Raw genomic sequence first — 22,483 nt, 5'->3', positions numbered from 1 at the left:
GTTCTGGGCAGGAAGCGGGGGTGCTGGGCCTTGCGAAGCAGGCATGGAGCCTGGGAGGAGCAAGACCGAGGGGAGGCCCGGTCAGGAGAAGGAGCGGGCAGGGAGGCCAGGGCCTGGCCCCCAGATCAGGGACTCCTGGCCCACCAGGCCAGGGACTGGGGCTGGGGGCTGCCATGGGTTCCCACGGTCCCCGCGGTCCTGCGCCCGCCCTGCCCGGGAAGGCGCCCGATATAGCGTCGCGCTGCGCAGCCCCCATTTAAGGCACCGCTATGCATTTGCATGTTAATGACAATATTTGTCTTAAAGCGGAGGTGGCGCGGGGCGGCGCGCGGTTGCCATGGGAGCACCAGCTGCCGGGGAGGGGGCTGGAGCCGCCGCTGGGGCGAGATCCCCGTGACGCCAGCCCAGGGAGGCGCGGGGCAGGGGCGCGGGGCTGGGGAGCCCGTGCCTTGGGTCTCTGCGGTAGCCGGGTTGGGGCGGCGGGGCCGGGGCGGCCACCAGGATTGGGGCTTTGTGGAAGGGACCCTCCCTGGAGGTGGCTTCAAGCCAAGCACACCCAGTGCCCGTGAACCCTCGTGTCTGTGACAGTGCCATCTCCCCACACCCCCCTTTAGGCGGAAACCATTTCCTGAGCACGTGCTGTGCCCCTCACTGAGGTGGACCTGGCCTGGGCTGGAGTCCCCTCCTCCACCCAGGAACCAACTCGGCTGACCTCTGCCCGCCGCCATCCAGGGGACACAGGGATGGGCAGAAACAGAGAGCTGTCCTGCCATGTCCCAGGCTGCTGGATGTGACCTGTCGCTCGCTGGCAGTGAGGGCCCGAGGCCCTGCTCCTGAGGGCGTGGAGGCCAGGCGGCTTCCTGGGGGCGGTGGGCCTCCCAGCTCAGGGGAAGCCACGGGGCTGAGGACTGGTTTCCCTTCAGCTCCTGGCACATGGCCAGCGCTTGGCCGCGGGGCACTGGACTTGCTTGGTGAGGCTGAGACCTGAGGGCGAGGAGGAGTGTGGATGGGAAAACCGCTCTCGCAGAGGGGACAGTAGCGGGGAGCCTCGAGGAGACCCCTGGACGTCTGGGGGGACGCCGCGTTGGAAGGCAGCCCGCCTTGGGAGCCCTCCTACGCGGGGGAGCCCCGTGGGGTCCGTTCACCCTCCCCTCAGTCATCCCCTCCGCGGGCACCTCCCAGGAGCACCTGGGGCCTTGCCGTGGACAGCTGGACCTGAGGTCAGAGCCCCACACGACGCCTCTAGCCACAGTGCTCAGGGTGGGCTTGGAGAGGGGACTGGGGTGGAGGACCTGGGTAAGGAGGCCGCTCTGCCTGGGGGACCTGGCTGCGTCACACTGGGGCTTTGCAGGATGGTGGAGTTTTCGAGGTGGAGAAAGCACAGACAGACACTGTGTTCTGTTAGGGCCTCTGCTGAGCCAGTGAGGTGGGCGTCTCTGACCTGCGTGTGTGCAGAGGGCCGGGGGCTTGCCAAGGCCTGGACCTCCGAAGGGGTGCTACTGAGTGGAGGGGGAATCAGGCCGGCCTGAGGCTGGAGAGTCAGCACGCTGCACTCTGAAGCTGGACTGAGCCTGCAGTCTTCCCGGAGGGCACTGGGGAGCCATGGAAGAGTTTAGAGCAGGAGAGGAACTCAGACCTGCATGTCCAGATAACTGCCATTGCCACTGCCTCCTCCCAGCCCCCTCCCAGCCTCCCAGCCTTGTTCCAGATCTGCTTAAATCCCGTACCCTGGATGGACAAAAATGGGGCTCCCTGTTGGGGTGGGCCAGGGTGGCCAGGTGCTGGGTTGCAGGGGTTCCCATGGAACCAGCTGCCCGGCTCCACAAGCAGCAGGTGAGGAGTGGCACAGCAGCCCAGCTGGCCGCGCCTCCCGCCGCGCCCGGCACTGTGGAGGGGCTGAAGGAAGAGAGATGGTTTGTGGTTGTGAAAGCAGAGACAGGGTCAGAGCCCCTCGGGGAAGCTGGCCGTCCTTGACTTCAGGTCACTGGGGCCCCAGGGAGGGGCTGTGAGGTTTGGAAGGCACTGACCAGCGGTAGTCCAGCTGGTCTGAGGCCACCGTCCTGAAGTGGACGGGCAGGGGGGGCGACGGCGGGCGCAGGCAGACGGGGCACAGACAGAAGCCAACAGGCAGATGCGACGCGGCGGGCGGTGGGTGAGGACTTGGGGGAGGGAAGCCCTCAGTGGGTGGTCGGACACGATGGAGGGTGTAGGGGTGGACAGAAAGATGGTAGGAAGGCGGACAGGTGGAGCTGGGGCCAGGTGGCCCGGGAGGCTGAGGCAGGAGGATGGCAAGTTCACAGCCAGCCTCGGCAATGTAGTGAGGCCCTAAGCACCTCAGCAAGACCCTGGCTCTAAAAACAATGCAAAAAGGGGCTCGGGGTGTGGCTCAGTGGTCGAGGGCCCCTGGGTTCAGTCCCCGGCACAGAAAGAAAGAAAGAAAGAAATATGGATAGATGGAGAAATGAGTGGACAGATGGACAGGTGGAGGAGTGGACGGATGGATGGACAGGTGGATGGATGGATGGAGAGGTGGGTGGATGGGTGGATGGATGGATGGACAGGTGGGTGGATGGGCGGATGGACAGGTGGGTGGATGGGCGGATGGACAGGTGGGTGGATGGATGGATGGACAGGTGGGTGGATGGACTGATGGACAGGTGGGTGGATGGGCGGATGGACAGGTGGGTGGATGGATGGACAGGTGGGTGGATGGATGGATGGACAGGTGGGTGGACGGATGGATGGACGGGTGGATGGATGGACGGATGGACAGGTGGATGGACGGATGGATGGATGGATGGATGGATGGATGGACAGGTGGATGGACAGATGGATGGATGGATGGATGGACAGGTGGATGGATGGATGGACGGATGGACAGGTGGATGGACAGATGGGTGGATGGATGGATGGACGGGTGGATGGATGGACGGATGGGCGGGTGGATGGATGGACGGATGGACAGGTGGATGGACGGATGGATGGATGGATGGATGGACAGGTGGATGGATGGTAGATGATAGATGGATGGATGGTGGATAGAAAGATGGATGGATGGATGGATGGAATTTGAATAGAAATCTGGCTAGATGAAGAAGTGGGTGGAAGGACGGATGGACAGATAAGTGGAAAATGAATGAAAGGTGGAAGGATGTGGAGTGGATGAGTGGGGGAAGAGATGGAGAGGTGGGTGGGGGGTGGACGGGTGGGTAGGCGGGTGGAGAGGAGCGTAACTGGGTGCAGAGTGGAGGACGGATGGAGGGAGTTTCTATTGCTAGAGAGGGGAGGCGGGGAGGGGACAGGGCAGGCTGGGTGGCTCCTGGGGGCTGTGGGGGAGGTGGGGCCTGGAGGCTGGGGGCTCACGGGCGCCCTCTGCTGGTGTGGAGGGTGGAGCCCAGGGCCAGGCCAGAGGGGTGGCGCTGCCCAGGTGCAGGCTTCTCCTGAGCCTGCTCTGGGTGCTGCGCCCCAGAGACACCAGTGGCCAGGACAGGCGCATCCAGATCCTGCAGGGCTCAGGGTCCAGTGGGGTTGTGAAATGCACACTCAGATGGTGACCAGAGCTGTGCTGGGGATGCAGGTGCTAGCAAAGCCATTTGTGCTGCGTGTGCAGTGTGTGGGCTGGTGACACCGAGGGCCAGTCCTCTGGGACCGGAGAAGTGGGGTGGGGACACGGGGAGGCAGTGCAGGTCATGGCTCAAAGAGGTCCTGGAGCGGACGGGTCAGGGGCAGCCTGGACACTGTCAGCATCTGACCAGGGTCAGACCCTAGAGCTACCAAGGCCCCAAGGAGTGACAGAAGTCTGACTTACACATGAAATAAAGACTGGAGTAACAAAAGGGAAATTATTTTATTTAAAGACATGGTGTGTGTGTGTGTGTGTGTGTGTGTTTAGGCCATTAGATCAGAGGAGCAGGCTTTAGTGATTTGGGTTGTCCCAGATGGTCCGGGTTTTCCTGAAACGCAGACACTCATCACCAGCTCATTCTTGTGCCCAGCTTGGATTCAAGTCCAGAGATGGCTTCTGACTTGCTGTGTGGCCTCCAGGAGGCTGGTCTGCCTCTCTGAGCTTTGGTCCACACATCTGTAGCATGAGGACAGGAAAAGATGACAGTGAGAGGATCCGGGGAGGTGTGGGGAGTGTCTGCCCAGGGCGGGGCCACCTCCTCGCACCCAGCACACGGGGCTGGCTGCCTGTCTTAGGGGGCACTTCCCTGGGGTCCCCAAGCCCTCAGGTCCACCTCGGCTTCGCGTGTTTCTTTCAAACTGCCCCTCTCCCTGGGTCCCCATCTCAGTGTTCCAGGGTCATCACAGCAAATGACCAGAGCTGGGGGCTTAAAACCACGGGTGCGTTCCCCTCCCCATCCTGGAGGCCAATGCACAGGGCTGTGCGCTCCAGACTCCTCTGTCTCTCGCAGCTCCGGGGACGCCGGTGTCCTTGGCTTGTGGCCGCAGCACCCATCCCTGCCTCCATCTTCACAGGGACATCTCTGTGCTGAGTCCCCTCCCTCCCCCCTCCCCTCCCCCTCCCCTCCCCTCCCCCTCCCTTCCCCCTCTCTCCCTCCCTCCCTCCCCCTCTCTCCCCTCCTCCCCTCCCCCCTCCCCTTACCCTCCCCCCTCCCCTTACCCTCCCCCTCCCCTCCCCTCCCCCTCCCTTCCTCCCCCTCCCCTCCCCTCCCCTCCCCCTCCCCTCCCCTCCCCTCCCCCTCCCTCCCTTCCCCTCCCCTCCCCTCCCCTCCCCCTCCCTCCCTTCCCCTCCCTTCCCCTCCCCTCCCCCTCCCTCCCTTCCCCTCCCTTCCCCTCCCCCTCCCTCCCTTTCTCCCTGTCTCCCTCCCCCTCCCTCCCCCTCTCTCTATCCCTCCCCCCTCTCCCTTCCTTCCTCCCCTCCCCCTCTCTCCCCTCCTCCCCCTCCCCTCCCCCTCCCTCCCCCTCTCTCCCTCCCTCCCTCCCCTCCCCCTCCCTCCCCCTCTCTCCCTCCCTCCCTCACCTCCCCCTCTCTCCCCTCTCCCCTCCCTCCCCTCCCTCCCCCTCTCTCCCTCCCTCCCTCACCTCCCCCTCCCCTCTCTCCCGTCCTCCCCCCTCCCCCTCTCTCCCTCCCTCCCTCACCTCCCCCTCCCCTCTCTCCCCTCCTCCCCCCTCCCCCTCTCTCCCTCCCTCCCTCACCTCCCCCTCCCCTCTCTCCCCTCCTCCCCCCTCCCCCTCTCTCCCTCCCTCCCTCACCTCCCCCTCCCCCTCTCTCCCCTCCTCCCCCCTCCCCCTCTCTCCCTCCCTCCCTCACCTCCCCTCCCCCTCTCTCCCTTCCTCCCCCCTCCCCCTCTCTCCCTCCCTCCCTCACCTCCCCCTCCCCCTCTCTCCCCTCCTCCCCCCTCCCCCTCTCTCCCTCCCTCCCTCCCCTCCCCCTCCCCCTCTCTCCCCTCCTCCCCCCTCCCCCTCTCTCCCTCCCTCCCTCACCTCCCCCTCCCCTCTCTCCCCTCCTCCCCCCTCCCCCTCTCTCCCTCCCTCCCTCCCCTCCCCCTCCCCCTCTCTCCCCTCCTCCCCCCTCCCCCTCTCTCCCTCCCTCCCTCACCTCCCCTCCCCCTCTCTCCCCTCCTCCCCCCTCCCCCTCTCTCCCTCCCTCCCTCACCTCCCCTCCCCCTCTCTCCCCTCCTCCCCCCTCCCCCTCTCTCCCTCCCTCCCTCCCCTCCCCCCCCCCTCTCTCCCTCCCTCCCTCACCTCCCCCTCTCTCCCTCCCTCCCTCACCTCCCCCTCCCCCTCTCTCCCCTCCTCCCCCCTCCCCCTCTCTCCCTCCCTCCCTCACCTCCCCTCCCCCTCTCTCCCCTCCTCCCCCCTCCCCCCCTCTCCCTCCCTCCCTCACCTCCCCCTCCCCTCTCTCCCCTCCCTCCCCTCCCTCCCCCTCTCTCCCTCCCTCCCTCACCTCCCCCTCTCTGGTGCTGGGGGGGACCCAGGGCTCACTCATGCTGGGGGCTCTTCCAGCCTCCTCCCCAGGGCCTTGTCCCTGCACTTGGAGCCCAGCTGGTCACCCAGGACAATCTGATCTCATCGCAGGGTCCTTAAAGTCTGCAAAGACTCTTTCTCCAAATATGGCCGCTGCCACCCAACCAGGACACCTTCAGGGCACACCCCCCCACAAAGCCCTGCCTCAAGGACCCCTCTTTCTGTTCCTTCCTCTGGGCCCAGCTGTGTTTGCCTGACGGTGACCTTGGCGTCTGCACCCCAGGCCGGGAGCCAGGAGGCCCTTCCCGCACACCCCGACTGGGCTCTCCCTTCCTTGGCCCCCGGCGCCCCGCAGTCTGCACCACGGCGGCCGATCCAAGTCCTGCTGACCTCCAGGAAAGGCCCTGTCCAGCACGGCCACCCCCGCACCCTCCGGCTCCCCCAGCCCCATGTCCCTCCCTCTGCCCAGGCTGACACACACACACACACACACACGGGAGGTGCCCGGTCTCCCCTCGCCCAAGCCTGGGGCTCTTGGCATCGCCCAGCAGCCTGGGTCTTGTCCCCTTGCTGAGTAGGAACAAGAGGACCCACAGCCACCTCCGCCCCTCACAGACACCTGGACACAGGGCTGTCCTCCTGAGCAGGGGCCAGGCAGGGACTGAGCTGCGGCCCCTCCCTGTGTGTGACCTGGGCCACTCTGCGTCTCAGTGTCCCCTCTGTAAGGCCACCGAAGGCCCCAGGGCTGCCTTGCCCAGCCTCCCCGGGGGCAGAGCCCGGGAGCCTGGATGACCCCGGGCTCACTTTACCTAGGAGCCCAGCTCTGGTGTCCAGGGGCCGTGGTGGTCCTCCCGGTCTTTCCTTAGATGCTCTAAGGCCACCTTTGTCTTAAAATGGTCAAGCTCTGGGGTGAATTTTGGGGACGATGGCAGCGCCGGCCCCTCCAGCAGTGGGACGGCGGCCCCGGGTGCGTGGACAGGAGCTGGGCAGCCGTCAGAACCCCCTGGGCTCAGGTGCCAGGTCCCCTTGACCCCCTGGGCTGTCCAGCGTCATGGGCCTCCCTGAGCCTCGGTTCCCCACAGGGTGCAGAACCCCCGCCCTCAGAGTCCCTGCAGGAAGAGGGGCTCAGCTCGTGCCCGCCGTGGCCGCCCGTCCAGGGCTCGGCCTCCCTGCGGTCGCTGTTCTGTGGTCTACAACAGGGACAATTCTGCGGCGGAGGGGACACCGGCTGGGCCGGACCTCCCAGCCCAGATCCCATCCCCGGCCCCCTGGCCGTGTGACCTGGGGGCGGTGGTCTCCTCGGCTGTGAAGTTGGTGAGGGTAGGCACGGTGGCGCATCCCCTGGCGCCGGCCACCCACCCCTGTGGGTCGTCACCCTGGTCAGGGAAACGTTGAGCCGAGAGACTCTGCAAGTTCCAACCTTGGGTCAAAGGGAAGAGGGTCTCCGTGTGCGGGGCCTCAGCATCCCAGCAGGGAAGTGTCCTTGTCCCCCTGGGGCCACGGGGGGTGGGGAACATGGGTGTCAGGAAGTCCTCACGGGGGCTGCCCCTGTCTGCTTGCTCCCGTCTGCTCCACCCCCGGGGACCCCAGGGTCTGCCAGCCATGGCCCAGCCCTGACCTCCTGGAGCCTTAAGGTCCCCTCAGGGAAGGGGACCGCCACTCTCCATCACGTCCTGGGAACATTTGGGGAAGATGCGGACTCCAGCCAGGTGCCCAGCGGTCAGCCCAGAGCCCACGGAGCTAGCTGCCTGGGTTTAATCCTGGATGTCCCCCTTACCACCCGTGTGACCCCAGGCAGGGGGTGTCCCCTGTGTCCCCGGCTGGCCTCTGTGAAGGGGGACGGTACTCGCAGTTGCTTTCTGAGCTGCCGGGCGACGGGGTGAGCGGGCACCGAGCCTCAGCCCTTAGTGGTGTTGGTGGGGGTGGCTGGGGCAGGGGACTCCCCTCACAGGACGGTGGTGTCCCCGGCACTGGAAGGAAATAAGAAGGACTTGTCCGCCTCTGTGTCACCTCCCGGGCTGCAGTCACCGCCAGCCGTGCACTGGGGGCGTGAACGCCAGGGCCGTCCCGTCCAGTGCTGGAGGCCGGAGCCGGGCACCACGTGTGGGCAGAGCTGGCCCCTCCTGGGCCCTGGGGAGTCCATCCTGCCCTCTCCTCGTGGCCGATGAGTCCCTCCGGTGCCCCCTGTGGCCCCTCCGTTCGGCCGCGCCCCCGTGGAGCTGCCCTGGGTGTCTTCGTGGAGACACCAGTCACAGGACTAGGGCCCCTCTAGCGACCTCATTCCAGCTGGTGACGTCGGTAAGACCCCTCGTCCCAAATGAGGTCACGCTGCAGGCTCAGGAGGTGGGACTTCAGCGTATGAATTGGAGGGTAGGACACAGTGGGCCCAGACGAGAGCCAGGGCATCAGTGGGGAGCGTCACACAGGTCCACTGAGGGGACACGGAGAGCCCCAAGGCCCAGGGGAGCTGGGGCCGCCTGGCCGCCGGGCACTTCAGCACCATGGACAGCGGCGCGGCGGCTTCGAGGCTTCTCTGGGCCCCTCCCTGGGCGGAGCTGCTGCCCGAACCACCCCGCCCCCGCGGCCACCACCCGCCAAGTCCCGCAGACAGGACTTCACAGGCAAAGAAGGTCGTGAGAGGCCTTTGTGCCCGCAGCCCAGTGTCTTGCGCTCACGCCTGATGTCTCTCGGGCCAGGGCTGGCCGTCTTACCTGACTCCTTCCCCGGAGAATGTGGGGAATACGATTTGGAAAATAGAAATGTCAAAAGGAGGCTGGAAAGGCCACCACAGGACAGCAGACGGTCACCTCCCTGTGCCCAGAAAAGAGCACGAGGAATCTCTGAAGTGCTCCTAAAAGCCCCGAGGCGCCCACTCCCGGCGGACGCAGGGGACGGAGCGCCAGGCCCTGTGGTGGGGACGTAGCGGTGCCATCAGTTTGCACACTGTGGGAAGGACTCGGTGGACCCCGCCTACTCGGGCAGCAGCCCCTTCCCAGGCCCCGAGTGCACGGAAACCCAGGGGGACCTGGTGTGGCCGCCCCGCCATGACGCCCCAGCACAGAGCCTGGCGCCCGGCGGCAGGAGGGTGGGTGTCCACTGGTGCTGCGCCTGTCCCGGGCGCAGGCTGCGTGTGCCATCCGCACCCGCCTGTGCCCGCGGACGCCAGCCCAGGCGCACACAGGCCCCAGGCGGGAAGCGCCTGTCAACCAGACGCCGGGTGACGGCAGCGGAGCGCTCCTCCTGAGGCCAGGGCTCTCCCTGGGGCTGGGGGCTGGGGGCACCAGGGCTCTGGAGGCCCCTTCTCCACCTGGGAGACGTTACGTGGCTTCAGGATCATGTCACCTGTGCCTCTCGCCACCTCACTTGGGGTATGTTTGAAATACACACCGAGAACGATGTTTTTGGTGGCAAGACAGACACAACATAAAGCTCACCCTGTCCGCCGCTTTCAGTCCCCAGTAGTGGCTCGAAGCCGTGCCGTGGGTGCAGTGTCCCCCCACCCATCTCCCTGTCCCCGTAACATTAGCCCAGTCCCCCCCCCCCCAGCAGGGCACCCGCCAGGCTACTTCCCGTCTCTGTGGACTTGGTCGGCTCCGGGACCCGATCTCAGGGGATCGGCAGCTTTGTCCTCCGCCCGCCTTCTTCACTAGCAGGACATTCTCAAGGCCCGAGGTGCTGGGTGTGTCAGACCTTCACTCCTTTTCAATGCTGAGTAATATTCCACCAGGTGAGGACACCACAGTGTCTTGTACTCACCGGTCCCTTGGGTCGCGCCCCCTTTAGGCCTCAGGGAACCATTCGGCTGTGTTTGTGGGTGCCCGAGGGTCAGTTCTCTGGGGAGTGCCCCCCGAGTGGGCTGCTGGGTCATGTGGTAAAGCTACCCTTTATTTCTGAGGAACTGTCTGTCAGACTGGTGTCCAGAGCGGCTGTGACCCGACACCCGGCTCAAACGGTTTCTAACTGTTAGAGACCATTTTCAGCTCTGCCCGGCGGCCCCCGCCCCTGCCCGGGACTCGTCACACCCGGGGCGGGGACGCCCCTCTCCCGCCCACTGGGTTGGAAGCACGGGGCGGTGGACACGGCTCACCATGGGTCCCTGTGGGGCTGAGGTGGACCCCGCGGAGGAGCGCTCCTGGGCGATCGTGGGGCGGAGGCGGAGACCCGGGTCCGCGTTCCGGAGCCGCAGCCAGGGCCTGGCGTCACAGGCAGCGGCCGAGGGGCGCCAGGTGGGGAGGACTCCCAGGAGCGGCCCCCGGCTCCAGGCCGGCATGTCCAGAGGCCGCGAGCTGCGCAGTCCTCCCTGGCCTCTCTGTCTGCCTGGCTCCTCTGCATCTCCTGCCTCCACACCTCCCGTCGCTCCCGGGGGGCGCCAGCCTCAGCCTGGGTCCCTCTCCTGACTGGCCCTGCCCTTTACCGCCGTGCCACGCCCTCCAGCTGCGTGCCCCTTGGTGGCCTATCCTGTGGCCCCGCCATCCTCTCGGGGCCTGGCCCAGCATGGCCCTCCCTCCCCAGCGCCAGCCCTGCTCACCCGCAGCCGGGCCTCCTCCCTCGCGCCCCGTCGCACCCTGGAGGGGGGTGGCTGTGGGCAAGCCCGGCTGCCCTCCATCGTGCCTGGCCGAGGCGCAGCTCAGCGGCGTTCAGTGCCCGCCCCGGGCAGCCGGCACCGGTCATCTCCAGAACCTTCCATGCGCCCGGTGGCAGCTCTGTCTCATGGAGCTCAATCTGCCATGCCCTCCCAGCCCCTGGCCCCCACCGTCCACTTCCTGTGTCTGTGACTACTCCAGGGACCCCCTGTGACGGACCCTGCAGGGAGTGTCCCTTGTGCCTGCATCATGTCACTGACAACTTGTGCAGCATGTCAGAGCTCTGTTCCTGTTCCTGGCTGAGTAGTATTCCAGCATGTGTCCATCCATCTGCTGGTGGACGTGGGACTGCATCCTCCACTGTGAGCATGGGCTCTTCTCCTAACATCCCTGTTCCTCTCCCCCAGGCTGTGCCTTCCTCACCTACTGTGCCAGGGACTCCGCCATCAAAGCTCAGACTGCCCTACACGAGCAGAAGACCTTACCCGGGGTGAGTGTCGTGTGCTGTCTGGGGAGGTGGGTGGGGACTTGCTCTCAGCCTTGGGGTTCAGGCCCTTCCCAAATCAGCTGTGAAGCCTATGGCCTCTGACCCAGAAAGACAGCTAAGAGCAGGGGGCAGAAGGCACCACCAGGTGGCATCGGCCGGGGCCTCCTGCAGCTGGGCTGTGTATTACAAGGCATGTGTGGTTGGCCAGGTTGTTTACTGCACAAGTGCCTGGCCCTACATGCAAGTGTCACCGGCCTCGGAGGTGAGGAAGCTCAGCAGGCAGAGGCCCCGGGCAGGACCCAGCCTGGTGTGCTGGAGGCCCAGGGAGGAGCCCTGTGGCTGCAGCAGAGGAGGTGATGGAGGCCGGGTGGGGACAGGCAGGTGGCGCAGCCCCGTGGGGCATGAGGAGCCTAGATCCTGCGGCTTTTCCCATAGAAAGGAAACAGGGCCACGGGTCCTTGTGGAGCAAAGGCAGCCACAGCCCCTGGTGTGGGGACTGCTGTGTCCCTGGTGACTAGGAGGCTGGCCTGGACACTGTCCCTGGTGAGTCTTCCTGTCCTTACTGGGTGCCAGCAAGGAAGGTCCCCCTGAGCCAGGTCCCTGGGCCCAGGGAGCCTCAGGAGCCTGCGGGCCTCAGCTCGAGGGCTCTGGGGCTCCCCGTCCCTCTGGGGCTCTGGGGGACCCTGCAGCACCTGGCAGTCGGGCCTCACCTGACAGTGGAGAGCGAGGGTGCGCCTCGGGGCTGAAGACGTGGCTTGCGTTGGACTCAATTGCAACAGGTCAGAAGGTGCTGGGTGGCCTCAGCTCGTTTGAAAGAAGGAAAAGCCCCCTTTGGGGGTGGCTGCGGCTCAGGTGACGGGCACTCCGGTTGCCACTTCAGTGATGCTCTCTTCTTCTCCAACTTGTCCTTGCTGTGTGACACCGAGCCAGAAACTTAATCTCTCTGTTCTTTGGGACTGGAAGAGGGCAACATGTCAATGTAGGGGGAAGAAATTGTAGAGGAGGTGGTCATGGAGGGCTTCATTGAGGAGGTGACATTTGGGAAGAAACATGATGTTTTAGTTTTTTTTTTCCGTAACTATAATGAAATACCAGAGGCAGGCTGGTCCCTAAAGGAAAAAAAAAAGGTTTATAAATAAAGCTCACCGTTCTGGAGGTCAAGGGCATGTCATTGACATTGGCTCAGATCCAGTGAGGATGCCATGGTGGATGGTGTCACGTGGCAGGAGGTGGGAGAGGAAGAGTCCTGTGATGAGCCAGGAAGCCAGAGGGAGGGGAGGAGGAAGGCGTCCAGCTGGCCTCCCAGGAGAGCCCTGTCCACACCTCAGGGACTCGTCCCCAGGGACCTAAGCGGCTCCTCCAGGCCCATCTCTCCAAGCCCCCCCAACACCGGGGACCAAGCCCCCAACACGTGACCTGGGGACAGGCCACCTCCCAACCCTGCAGGTGACAAGAAAGGGCTCTGGGCAGATGGACAGCACGGGCAAGAGTGACCTCGAGTCTGTACAACGAAAGCCCCAAATTCACTCTCCTCCTTCTTGGACCCTCTGCCAGCACCGGCCAGCCCAGCCGGATTCCGGAGGCCAGCCCAGAGGCCGGGGGAGGTGACCGACCGCCAAGGGCCGCTCTGCCGCTGGGTCACAGGCCACCCGTGAATTCGCGGTTCCAAGCAGGAGCTCTGGGCCCAGCGGCCGCCAGGGCCCAGCCTGGGAGTGGGTTCGCCGCGTGGTCCTGACCGGGAGCTGGCCTGGGCTGGGGCCAGGCGTCAGCAGGACTCTGATTTGGTGGGGAATCTGCTTCCAGGCTGGCCCCTCGGGCGGCCAGGGGTCGAAGGCCTCAGGTCCCCATCGCGGGCAGCTGGCCTCCCCAGAGCTCGGGGCCACGTGTGACAAGGAGGGAGCCACCCTTGGCGCCCGAGCCTCACAGTGGCCTCTCATTCTCCCCGCGCTTGTCACTGGACAGTGGAGACTGAGAGAAGGACAGAGGGACTCACCAGTGGGCATCAGGTCCGTCCAGGGTCAGGTGCCAGCAAGCCACAGGGCAGGGGCGGACCCTGGGCTGACGCAGACCCGCTGCTGGGGGTCGCCGGGGCCGTGGCCGGTTCCGCGAAGGTGGCCTCTTCCTCGTGTGGCACCGCCCACCCGACCTACACGCTCCCACCACGCTCCGTCCACCCCCGCCCACCCCCGCCCACCTTCCATCCTCTACCCACCCACCGTCCCTCCTCCCTCCTCCCTCTGTCCATCTGTCCCTCCCTCCCCCCGTCCTCCCGTGTCCACTCCTTTGACACAGTCTCCCTGGGCACCTGCTCCTTGCGGGCACTCTGCTGAGCTTCCCTGGGACCTGTCCCCTCCCAAGTGGCCCCGCCGTCTGCAGGTGCCCACACTTGGCCCGTGACGCCCTCTGAAGCAGCTCCTCGCTCAGGCCCTGGCGCCACCTCCCCTCCCCGTCCCCAAAGCCCTGGTCCCCACATTCTGCTCTCAGAGTGTCTCCCTCTGTGTCACCTCGTCCCCGACGCTGCTGCTGTGACACCTTGAGCTTGAATCTCGGCTCTACCCAGCCGAGCTGGGCCCCAGGACGAGTGTCTCTGCCGCTCGGTGTCCCTGTCCCCTGACCATCTGGACAGACTTGGAGGCTGAGGGCAGAAGCAGGTCCTTGTCCCCAGGGATCCCCACTCCCTCACACTGAGGGCCCTGACCCCTCAGTCCAGGACTCGCGGGGACGGCTGTCCCACCTGCACTCCCTCCAGCTGCCCGCGGGGGCCGGGTGTCTGTGTCCGGCTCGTGTGTCCCCGGCTGGCCTTTCCTCAGCTCTGGTCTGGCGTAGGGCGGGGGACAGCAGGGAGTGACCGCCACGGCGCCTGTGGAGGTGGAGAAGCCCGTGGGTCGAGCAGACTGAGGAGGGGTCTCGGTGCAGATGGGCGGCCAGGGGCCTGGCAGCAGGTGACCTCAGGGGTGGATGTGCCCGAGGCTCCCGGGCCCCGGGTGGAGCAGGCCCGGTTTCCTAGGGCAGCTGTGGCCATGGGCTGTGGTCAGGCTCAGGGCAGCGGGCTCTGCCTCTCACCGCTCAGGAGCCAGGGCCAGAGTCAGGGGGTGGCAGGGCCACTCCGGGCTCCTGGGAGAGCGGCCCACGTGAGCCCTGGCCTGTGGTGGCATCCACTGCTGGCCCTGGTCACCTGCACCCCTGCCCCGGCTTCCTGCAGCCTCCCCAACTCTCTCAGGGCCTCTCGATCTCCCGACAGAGATCTGGGGGGTCGGGGCTCCCCACAGCTGGACGTGCGAGGCCCAGGGCTGACCCTCGGCACCCCACGAAGGAAAGAGATAAAACGCAGGTCAAAGGAAATACTGCCCAGAGCAGAGTGCCCGGAACTCAGAGGGTGACAAAGCGCCCACCTCTGTCCCCTGCAGGGCGGTCCAGCTGCCCCTGCCCGGGGCCCCTGGCTTCCAGGTGAAGGGGCACATCTGGACTTTCCTTGTGGCTTTTCCACGTGGCCACACCTCCCTTCCCTCACGCCAGGTGCTACCCAGTGCTGCCTGCCCACGAGGATGGGGGCGTTTTGCTTCCTGTGGAGAATGGGGACCACAGGTTGTCATTGTGGACTCTGTGCTGGGCTCGCAGTGGGGCCCTCAGGTGCCAGGATGAGGAGCCGGCGTCCACCCGGGCAATAGGGAGCCACAGCAGCATTCAGAGGAGAAGGGGCTTGGTGCAGTGCATGGCAGAGGTGGGGTCAGCGGGAGAGCACAGTGGAGTGTGGGCAGGGCAGCCAGACGGGGTCCACCCTGCTCCCCCCTCACACCATCTGGCTGGGGTCTTCCCTGGGCCCCAAATCTTCTAAAGGATCACGTTTCAAATAGGGTGGACTCTTGGCTCCACCCCGGGGCAGCAGAGGACCCTCCAGCAGGCCCTGCCCTCTCAGGGGCCCCGTGTCCCCACCTGTGACACTCCAGGGCACGTGGTTGGGAGCAGAGGACTGGGTCCCACCCACCCAGTGCACGCCCACCCATGCCAAAGGCCCAGGACCCCCGGAGTCCTGCCCCGGGACCTCCCTAGGTAGATGGGGTGGGTCCTCAGAGGGCCCGGGGACACCAGCAGGACCTGGCCCGCTTCTGCCCGCCTGCCCCTCTGGTCTTCCCCGTGGCATCATGTTGGTGGGGATTAAATGGTCACTGTGTGCTCCGACTGGGGAGACTGTCTGACCGCCCCAAACTCCTACGCCTGCTTCAGAACCCCTGCACACAGCCATCTTCCCGGAGCCTGGGACAACTTTTGGTCCTTGGGTCCCCTCGGCTCCAGCGTGACCCTTCTCTCCTCCACCCGCCCTGACCCCCCAAGTGCCAGTGTCTGCCAGTCTCCCCTGTGCTGGATGAATGTGGGGTCCCCTGGGATCCCAAAATTTCTCGACTTGGACCAGCCGGAAATGTTGTGGAATAAATAAAGGAAGGGGGGGTGGGGAGCGGCTGCGGTGAGGAGGAGGGAGGGCAGGCGGCGGACACCTCGGCGGGACAGATGGAGAGAGGGAGCCGGAAGGAGGTGGGCAGAGGCAGATGGGCGGGCAGGGGCGCAGGAGGGGTGGCGGCCGGCCTGCGCGTGGTGTGCGCCTGTGCGCCCAGGGCGGCCGGGCGGGCGGCGGCACGTGGATGCCAGCCTGGCGCGGCCCTGGCCGGTGGGTAAGGCGGGCGCTGGGCTGCGGGGCGGGGACCACCGGGCCCCAGAGACGGGTGCGGTGTGGGGACCTGGAGGGAGGGCTGCCCACCGGCTTCCTGGGCCAGATTAGGACCCCCTTCCCCACCACCAGGCTGCCCCAGGAGGGGGGGCCTCCCAGGGGGAGGCGGAAGGTCCCCGTGTCCAGCGGCCGAACCAAGGGCGCGGATGGAGGGCAGGTACCCCAGGCCCCGAGAATGGGGTGGGGATGGAGGTTGGGTGATGGGGGCGGATGCTCTCCCGCGGCCGCCCCTCCCTCCCTCCCTCCCTCGGCCCATCCATCTCTCCAAGATCATATTTAAATCTCTCTTTTGTGCGAGGCAAGAGCTGGGCTCGCCCCTCAGAGGCGGTTTCCATGGCAACAACAATTGCCAGCTTCCGTGTGGTGAATCAGCGTTGCCATGGTAACCCCATCCTCATCTGCCCAAGGTGCTGGGAGGAGGGAGGAGGTGAGGCCCGCGGAGGCGGGTGGGAGAGGAGGGGGAGCAGGAGCTCGGTCCCAGGTGCCCCCTGTCCCGCACGTTGGCCACCCCAACCCAGAAGCTGATGGCATCTGGTTGAAATAATCTCCCCTCAACCTCCAGCTAGCAGGGTGTGGTGCCCAGGTGCAGAGGGCCTGGGGGTGAGGTGCGGCGCGGGCTGATGGAGGGGGAGGGAGATGGTTTGGGCCTTTCCTAGGTGGTCTGAGGTGGTGGCTGCTGGTGGCTTTGGGGCAGGGGATGGGTTGGGGACAAACAGAGGCCTCTCTGGTTCTGGGGCTCCTAAAGCCGAGTTCAAATCGAGGCAGCACTCAGAAAGGAGGAGGGTATCAGAGGGGGAGGGTCTTAGCGAGACAGGAGGAGATGGGGGAGGGGGAGGGGACTCCGAAAGGGGTGGGGCTCGAGAGGGAGGGAGCCAGCTGGGGGGCTCAGAGCAGCGGGGTGCTTGACTGAGGCGCCCAAGTGGGCTTGCAGCTGGGATAGAGGTGAAGGGGTCCAGAGGGGCGGAGCCGCGGGAGGGGGAGGGGCTGCACCGCGGGAGCTGCTGCCCACCGGCCCTGCCCAGCTCGGCCGCCGCTCTTGATTTTGCCGTCGGGAAGGTGGGTCCACCAGGTGCCGGTCTCGGGTTGTCCTGTAGTCTCGCGTGGTTGGAAAAGCTGGCCTGTGGGGCCTTCTCGGCTGGACCTCAAAAGTCTGAGGTGGAAAGAGGGGTCCAGAGACTGCAGGGCTAACGGGATGTCCCTCTGGGAGGCCCTGGTCCAGCCAAGGGCACCTTCCTATGCTGGGAGACACAGGCGGGTTCAGTTCTGCAAGTTCCTCTGATGGCTCCACATCCTGCCCTGTGTGGACTGACCAGGGTCCCCAGCTGGAGGGACAGCAAGACAGACACTTCCGGCCCTGAGGCGGGGGAGCCTGGGGCCCAGAGGTGGGGGGACTGCCAGCCTGGGGGCCTTAGAGCTGGGTTCTGACGGATGAACAGGAGTTCCCCATGTCTCCACTTGAGGAGGAGAGCCCTGTCCAGGACCAGTGGACCCTTGCCTCCCTGCTTCTGCCCTCACACCTCAAATTCAGCTCGTGCCCGGGACTGAGCATGTGCGGAGGTGCCACAGTGGAGAGCAACTTCCACAGAAATGTGGCTTTCAGTACTGGGGGTTGGGGACAGGGGATTCCAGAACAATGGAACCATGGGCCCAGATGACCTGCTGGTCCACTGGGGTATGACAGTCCTTCCACCCAAAGCTCATGGGACCTGCCTAAAAGTAGTTGCCTGAGTGTATCTGTTAGCTACTGCTGGGTAACACACGGTCCCAGGCATTTTGTCTAATCCCTACTCTGTGGGTTGGCGAATGCAATTGGGGCTTGTTGGATGATTCTTCTGCTGGCCCCTCCTGCGGGTCATCAGTAGCTCACCCAAGTTTTCCCCCCTGGCATCTCAGGGCTCCAAAAGGGCAAGGGACAAGGCTTCTTGAGGCCCAGGCTCAGAACTTGTGCCACATTCTGTTGGTCGGATCTGTTGGTTGGACCAAGGCACACACACAGCCAGGTCCAGATGCTGGGGCTGGGGAAAAACACCCCACTTCTTGATGTCAGGAACTGCAAAGTGACATCACCTACAAGGTCGGGAGGAATGCGGCCACCTTTGCAAGTAGCCTGTCGGGTTTGGAGAGGCGGTCTTCCTGGAGGAAGGGATGATAGCTAGTGGATTTTGAAAGCTAAGAGTTTGCCATTCGGTCCGTCATTTGGTTTGACTGGGATGTTCAGGGGCTGGGGGCTGGTGGATGCTGAAGCAAGGGAGGTGAGCACGGGTGCCCAGCAGGGCTCAGGAGTGGCCGCCTGCCCATCTTGACTTTGCCCTCCCCCTCTTTCCACAGATGGCGCGACCGATCCAGGTGAAGCCTGCAGACAGCGAAAGCCGCGGAGGTAGTTGTCATCTCTCCACGGCTGCCGGGCTGGGGTCGGCAGAGGAATGGGGAGGAGGGAAATCCCTTCCTACCTCTCACTGAAGGGGACAGTGGGTGGGGCCTGTGGATCGCAGCTGGCCTTGGCTGCCAGAGCCGCAGCGTTCACACGCCCCCTGGTGGTGGGACCGGTCCAGGAACGGGGTTCTGCCCAAGACCAGCTGCTTGCAAATACCCCACCCCTTTCAGGGTGTGCTAATGGGGGTCTTCAGAGAGGCTGGGGTCCCGAGGGCTATGGGTCGGTCTCTGGGACGTGCGCGTGCGTGTTTGCAGGTGTGCATGCGCGTGCGTTCCTGTGTCCAGACGTGCAGACTTGCTGTGCTGCAGCTGCTACACATGAACACATGCGTGCAACGTGCCGGGCACCCACCCGCTTGCATGCACGACTGTGCCTGGCCTATGCGTGGGCATGTGTGCTCACGCCCGTGTGCTTGGCTGTTGGAGCTGGGTGTGCGGGCTGACGTGCAGGCTGGGGCCAGAATCTGTGTGGGGCTGCACCCTGGTGTGGGCTGCACCCTGGAGGCCTGCTCAGCTGTCTGTAGTGGCCCCGAGCCTAGCCGTTCTTCTCCCTACCCTGGGTGGAGGGAAGCTAAAGGGGAGACCCAGGGGAGGGGAAGGTGCGGGCAGGGCTGTTGGGACCTCTGTGTATGTGTAGGAGCCTGGTTAAGCCTGTCTGGGTCAGGAACCGCTTTTACTTTCCACCCTGGCTGCCATGTGGGAAGCAGGAGAGGGGCAGGCCTGTGGGTCTGCAGGACTGCTGCACCCCTCCGCCCCCACATCTGATTCTCGCTCCTTCTCCTCTCTTCCTGCTTGTCTGGTTCCCTCTGCTCTCTCTCTCTTTCTCCCTAATGCTCAGCCTCTCCGCTTCTCTCTTCCTCCCACCCTTTTGAGTGACAGCTGCCCAAGAAGGGTTTCCATAGTAACCACCTCACCATCCCTGGGAGATGAAGCTGCTGCTTTCCTGATTACCAGGGAGCAGTGCCATTACAGAGGGGCACGGCTCTAGTGTCTCAAGGGAGAGGCTGGCCCAGCCCCTGGCCCCAGACTCAGGCAGATCCAGCCGCCCCCCACCCAGGGGCGCCAGGTGGGGCTCCAGGCTTCCCTGGCACTGGGCCTGGTGCACATGACCTCTCACTGGACATCGGTTGACTCTGTCTCCCAGCCCCAGAAGGGTTGGGCAGGGGGTTCTGCTGGTCACTGTTGAGAGCAGGGTCCTGAGTGTACCCAGGCTTGCAGACTTGGTACAGCAAGGTGGTACCCAGCACCATGGTCCTCTGGGTGGGCTCTGGGGTGCACAGGAGGGAGACTGTCTTTGCCCGGGAGCAGCCAAACAGGGCCTGGGACGCCCGCAAAGGCTGCGAGATGGGAACACTCAGGGTACAGAGGGTATTGGAGGGATCTGGGCAGGCATAGGCTGGCCGTCCTTGCCTTGAGGCTGTGTCCCCCGATCCCCTGCACGCGCAGAACAGGAGCCAGCGAACCTGGGCGAACCTTGTCCATGCGCACTGGAGGGCCAGAGAAATCACGGAGGCCCGGGACTTGGCTGAGGTGGTGTCTCCGCCCACAGGGGACCGGAAGCTGTTCGTGGGGATGCTGAACAAGCAGCAGTCGGAGGAGGACGTGCTGCGGCTGTTCCAGCCCTTCGGGGTCATTGACGAGTGCACCGTGCTCCGGGGGCCCGACGGCAGCAGCAAAGGTGATGGGGGCGGGGCCTGAAATGAGGTGGGGCTGCTCCAGGGGCGGGGCCGCGGGAAGGGACGGGGCGGCCTGGGCACGTGGAGGGGAGCGGCCGGTGGGCGGGTCCAGTGGGAGGGGCTGGCTCCGTCCTGCATTCTGGGGACAGCATCTGGACCTTGTGAGGGTGCCGGGCTGTTGGCGGGACGCGGGGTGGAGCCGCTTCCCGGGACGCGCCGCGCTGGGCCCCCAAGTGCTTTTGGAACCGTCACAAATTGTGCTGCCATCTGCCCAATTCCCGACACTTCGCCACACTACCCAGAGCCGCCTGGCACTTTCTCCGCGCTGTCTATCAGGAGGTGTCTGCTGTCTGTCTGCCCTGGGGCCTCTGTCCATGCGGCCCTCTGGCTGGATTTGCCAGTGTCTGGTGGTCTCTGGCCTGGTGGCACACGGCCCCCTCCGCATGCCTCTGGACATGGCCAGGTCTGTCTGCAGTCCCTGTGCTTAGCCTGACTCTACCCCAAGACTGCCCTGTCCAGTGGTGTGTCGTCGCCTCCGTCCTGCATTCTGGGGACAGCATCTGGACCTTGTGAGGGTGCCGGGCTGTTGGCAGGCCTGGCCCTCCCTCGTTCTGACAGACAGGGCTCCCCGAGGTCCCGCCATGCTCTGTTTGTGAAAACAGCTGCCAGGCCGCCTGGTTTTCTGGCTGACCAACTGAATGGGTGACAGGCCACTGGGCGTGCGGTGGCCGAGGTTGCTGGGCGACTGTCTGGCCCCGACCCTCTGGTTGCACAGCAATCTGAACAAGCAGCGGCTGTCTTCCAGCCGCGACTGCTGGGTGTCTGGCTGTGTGTCTTGTGTGGCCACCCTCCCACCCTCTCATCCTCTGAACCCGCACCTCCCCTCCCCCTGTCTTGGAACAGGCTGTGCCTTCGTGAAATTCTCTTCTCACACAGAGGCCCAGGCAGCCATCCACGCCCTCCACGGCAGCCAGACCATGCCGGTGAGTAGGAGTGCCCTTGGCCATGGTAGGGGGCATGGGCAGTGAGGGGGACAGGGACAGAATCATCATCGCAGCCAGCCAGTGGCCTCTGGCTCTTCTTCAGGGAGGGCACAGGGGGCAGAGAGCCTATAGCCCTGGGCTGTGGGGAAGGTGCAGGCGAGTGTGTGTGTGTGCAAGTGTGTGTGGGAGGGTGGGCATGCGTGTGCTACAGGTGTGCGCTGTGTGCGCGTGCATGCGAGTGCTGTTGCGAAGGCATGATTAGTAGGTGTGTTGAGAGTGCAGTATGCACGCGTGTGCACTTGTACAGATATGGTGCTCGCGTGTGCTCGTGTAAGTGTGTGTATGTGAATTAGTGCACATGTGTGTTAGACCTGAGTGTGCAAACCTGCGTGAGCCTGGATGACAGGGCAGTGTGTGTGTGCTGCGGGTTTGTGCGGCCACTGTGCCTGTGTGTGCCAGCATGCCTGCGCACACGTTGGGTGGTGTGTGTGCACACCGAGTCTGTGCAGGCCGGGGGAGGTGGACGGTGCGCGTGGATGTGTGGGCCAGCGGGTGTGAGCGTGTGCATGCACGTGTGTGCATGGGGGGGGCGAGCTGGGGAACATGACGAGGACAGGGTGGGGATGGGCATGGCAGGCAGGAGGGACAGTGGAAGATGGGGCTCGAGGTCCTGCTGTTCAGGACAGAGGAGCCCAGGCTTTCTCCTCAGGCAGGGGTTTCTGACTGACCCTGGCTGGGCGACTGTCCGGCCGTCTGCTCACAGAGCTGCTGTCTCCCAGCCACCCTTCCCCCAGATTCAGGGAGGCCCGGCCAGTAGCGACTGTTCCTTTGGGTCAAACAAGGGGATGGAGGGGGTGACCGGGGGCCTGGACCCAGGTCCAGGTCGGGGAGCATAAGGCCTGAGCTGGGGCCGGGTGGACAGGAGGGCCAGTCTGGAAAGATGCTGGTGAGGGTACAGGGTCCTACTGGCCCACTGGCCCTGGCGGAGGGGAGGAGGGGCGTCTCGGGGGTTCGAGGCGGGATGGGGCCCCAGGAGCCACCCTCTCTGCACACAGATGTCCACATCTGCCGGCCCCAGGTTCAGCTCTCCTCCTCAGGTGTCCTCCAGAGCTGGGGGCAGGCCTTGTGTGCTCAGAGCTGTCTCTTGCCAGAGCGGGGGGCCCTGTGGGAACGAGCTCCCTGGGGGTCAGCAGGTCAGCAAGGGCAGGCTGCAGGGGCACCTGGGGGCTGGCGGGAGGGTCTAACTGGAGGGAAAGCTTCTCCCTTCCCAAACCCCAGGGTCAGGGTCAGCTGCCTTTGACGGGTGGAGAGCTGGCCCTGTGCCCCTGTGGCTGCGTCCTGATGCAAAGCCCCTGCTGGCCACTGCCTGGGCTGCCCGTTGGTGTGACATCCATATCTCAGCCCAGCTGGGTGAGCTGTCCCATAGTTGCAACACTATCCTAGCAGGTGTGTCTTCTAGCTGTTGCTCCCGGTGGGTGACAGTCCCCTAGGTGGTTGTGCATGCACTGTGCCCCAGACGCAGCTGGACGTAGCACCTATGCAGACACCAGGCCTGGGATGCTGACGGCCACCGGGCTTCCTGTGGCCTCAGCTCCTGCAGCTGTGAGCTGCAGACATGGCTGCGGTGCCTGGGCTGGCAGGCTTGGGGGCCTCAGGTCCTGGCTACC

The 22,483-nt window shown here is 65.1% G+C and overlaps 2 protein-coding genes across 6 annotated transcripts in view; one reads left to right on the top strand and one right to left on the bottom strand.

The window, feature by feature from the left end:
• The window catches only part of Smim44 (small integral membrane protein 44), a 213,710-nt gene that overhangs the window by 81,242 nt on the left and 109,985 nt on the right, over window positions 1-22,483 (bottom strand). The gene's annotated exons all lie outside the window — the stretch shown is intronic.
• Window positions 1-22,483, top strand: part of Celf5 (CUGBP Elav-like family member 5) — a 35,940-nt gene that overhangs the window by 2,878 nt on the left and 10,579 nt on the right. For all 5 annotated transcript variants that reach the window (XM_046444167.2, XM_058579224.1, XM_058579226.1 and 2 more), the window contains exons 2-5: window positions 10,922-11,004; window positions 18,053-18,104; window positions 19,707-19,835; window positions 20,737-20,816. In XM_046444167.2, coding sequence (XP_046300123.1) covers window positions 10,922-11,004; window positions 18,053-18,104; window positions 19,707-19,835; window positions 20,737-20,816 — 344 coding nt within the window. The remainder of the gene's footprint in view (window positions 1-10,921; window positions 11,005-18,052; window positions 18,105-19,706; window positions 19,836-20,736; window positions 20,817-22,483) is intronic.

Source organism: Marmota monax, unplaced genomic scaffold, assembly GCF_021218885.2.
Source record: "Marmota monax isolate L192 unplaced genomic scaffold, Marmota_monax_Labrador192_F-V1.1 WCK01_AAM20220418_F8-fsc00102, whole genome shotgun sequence".
NCBI lineage: Eukaryota > Metazoa > Chordata > Mammalia > Rodentia > Sciuridae > Marmota > Marmota monax.
This window is presented reverse-complemented; position numbering and strand designations above follow the sequence as displayed.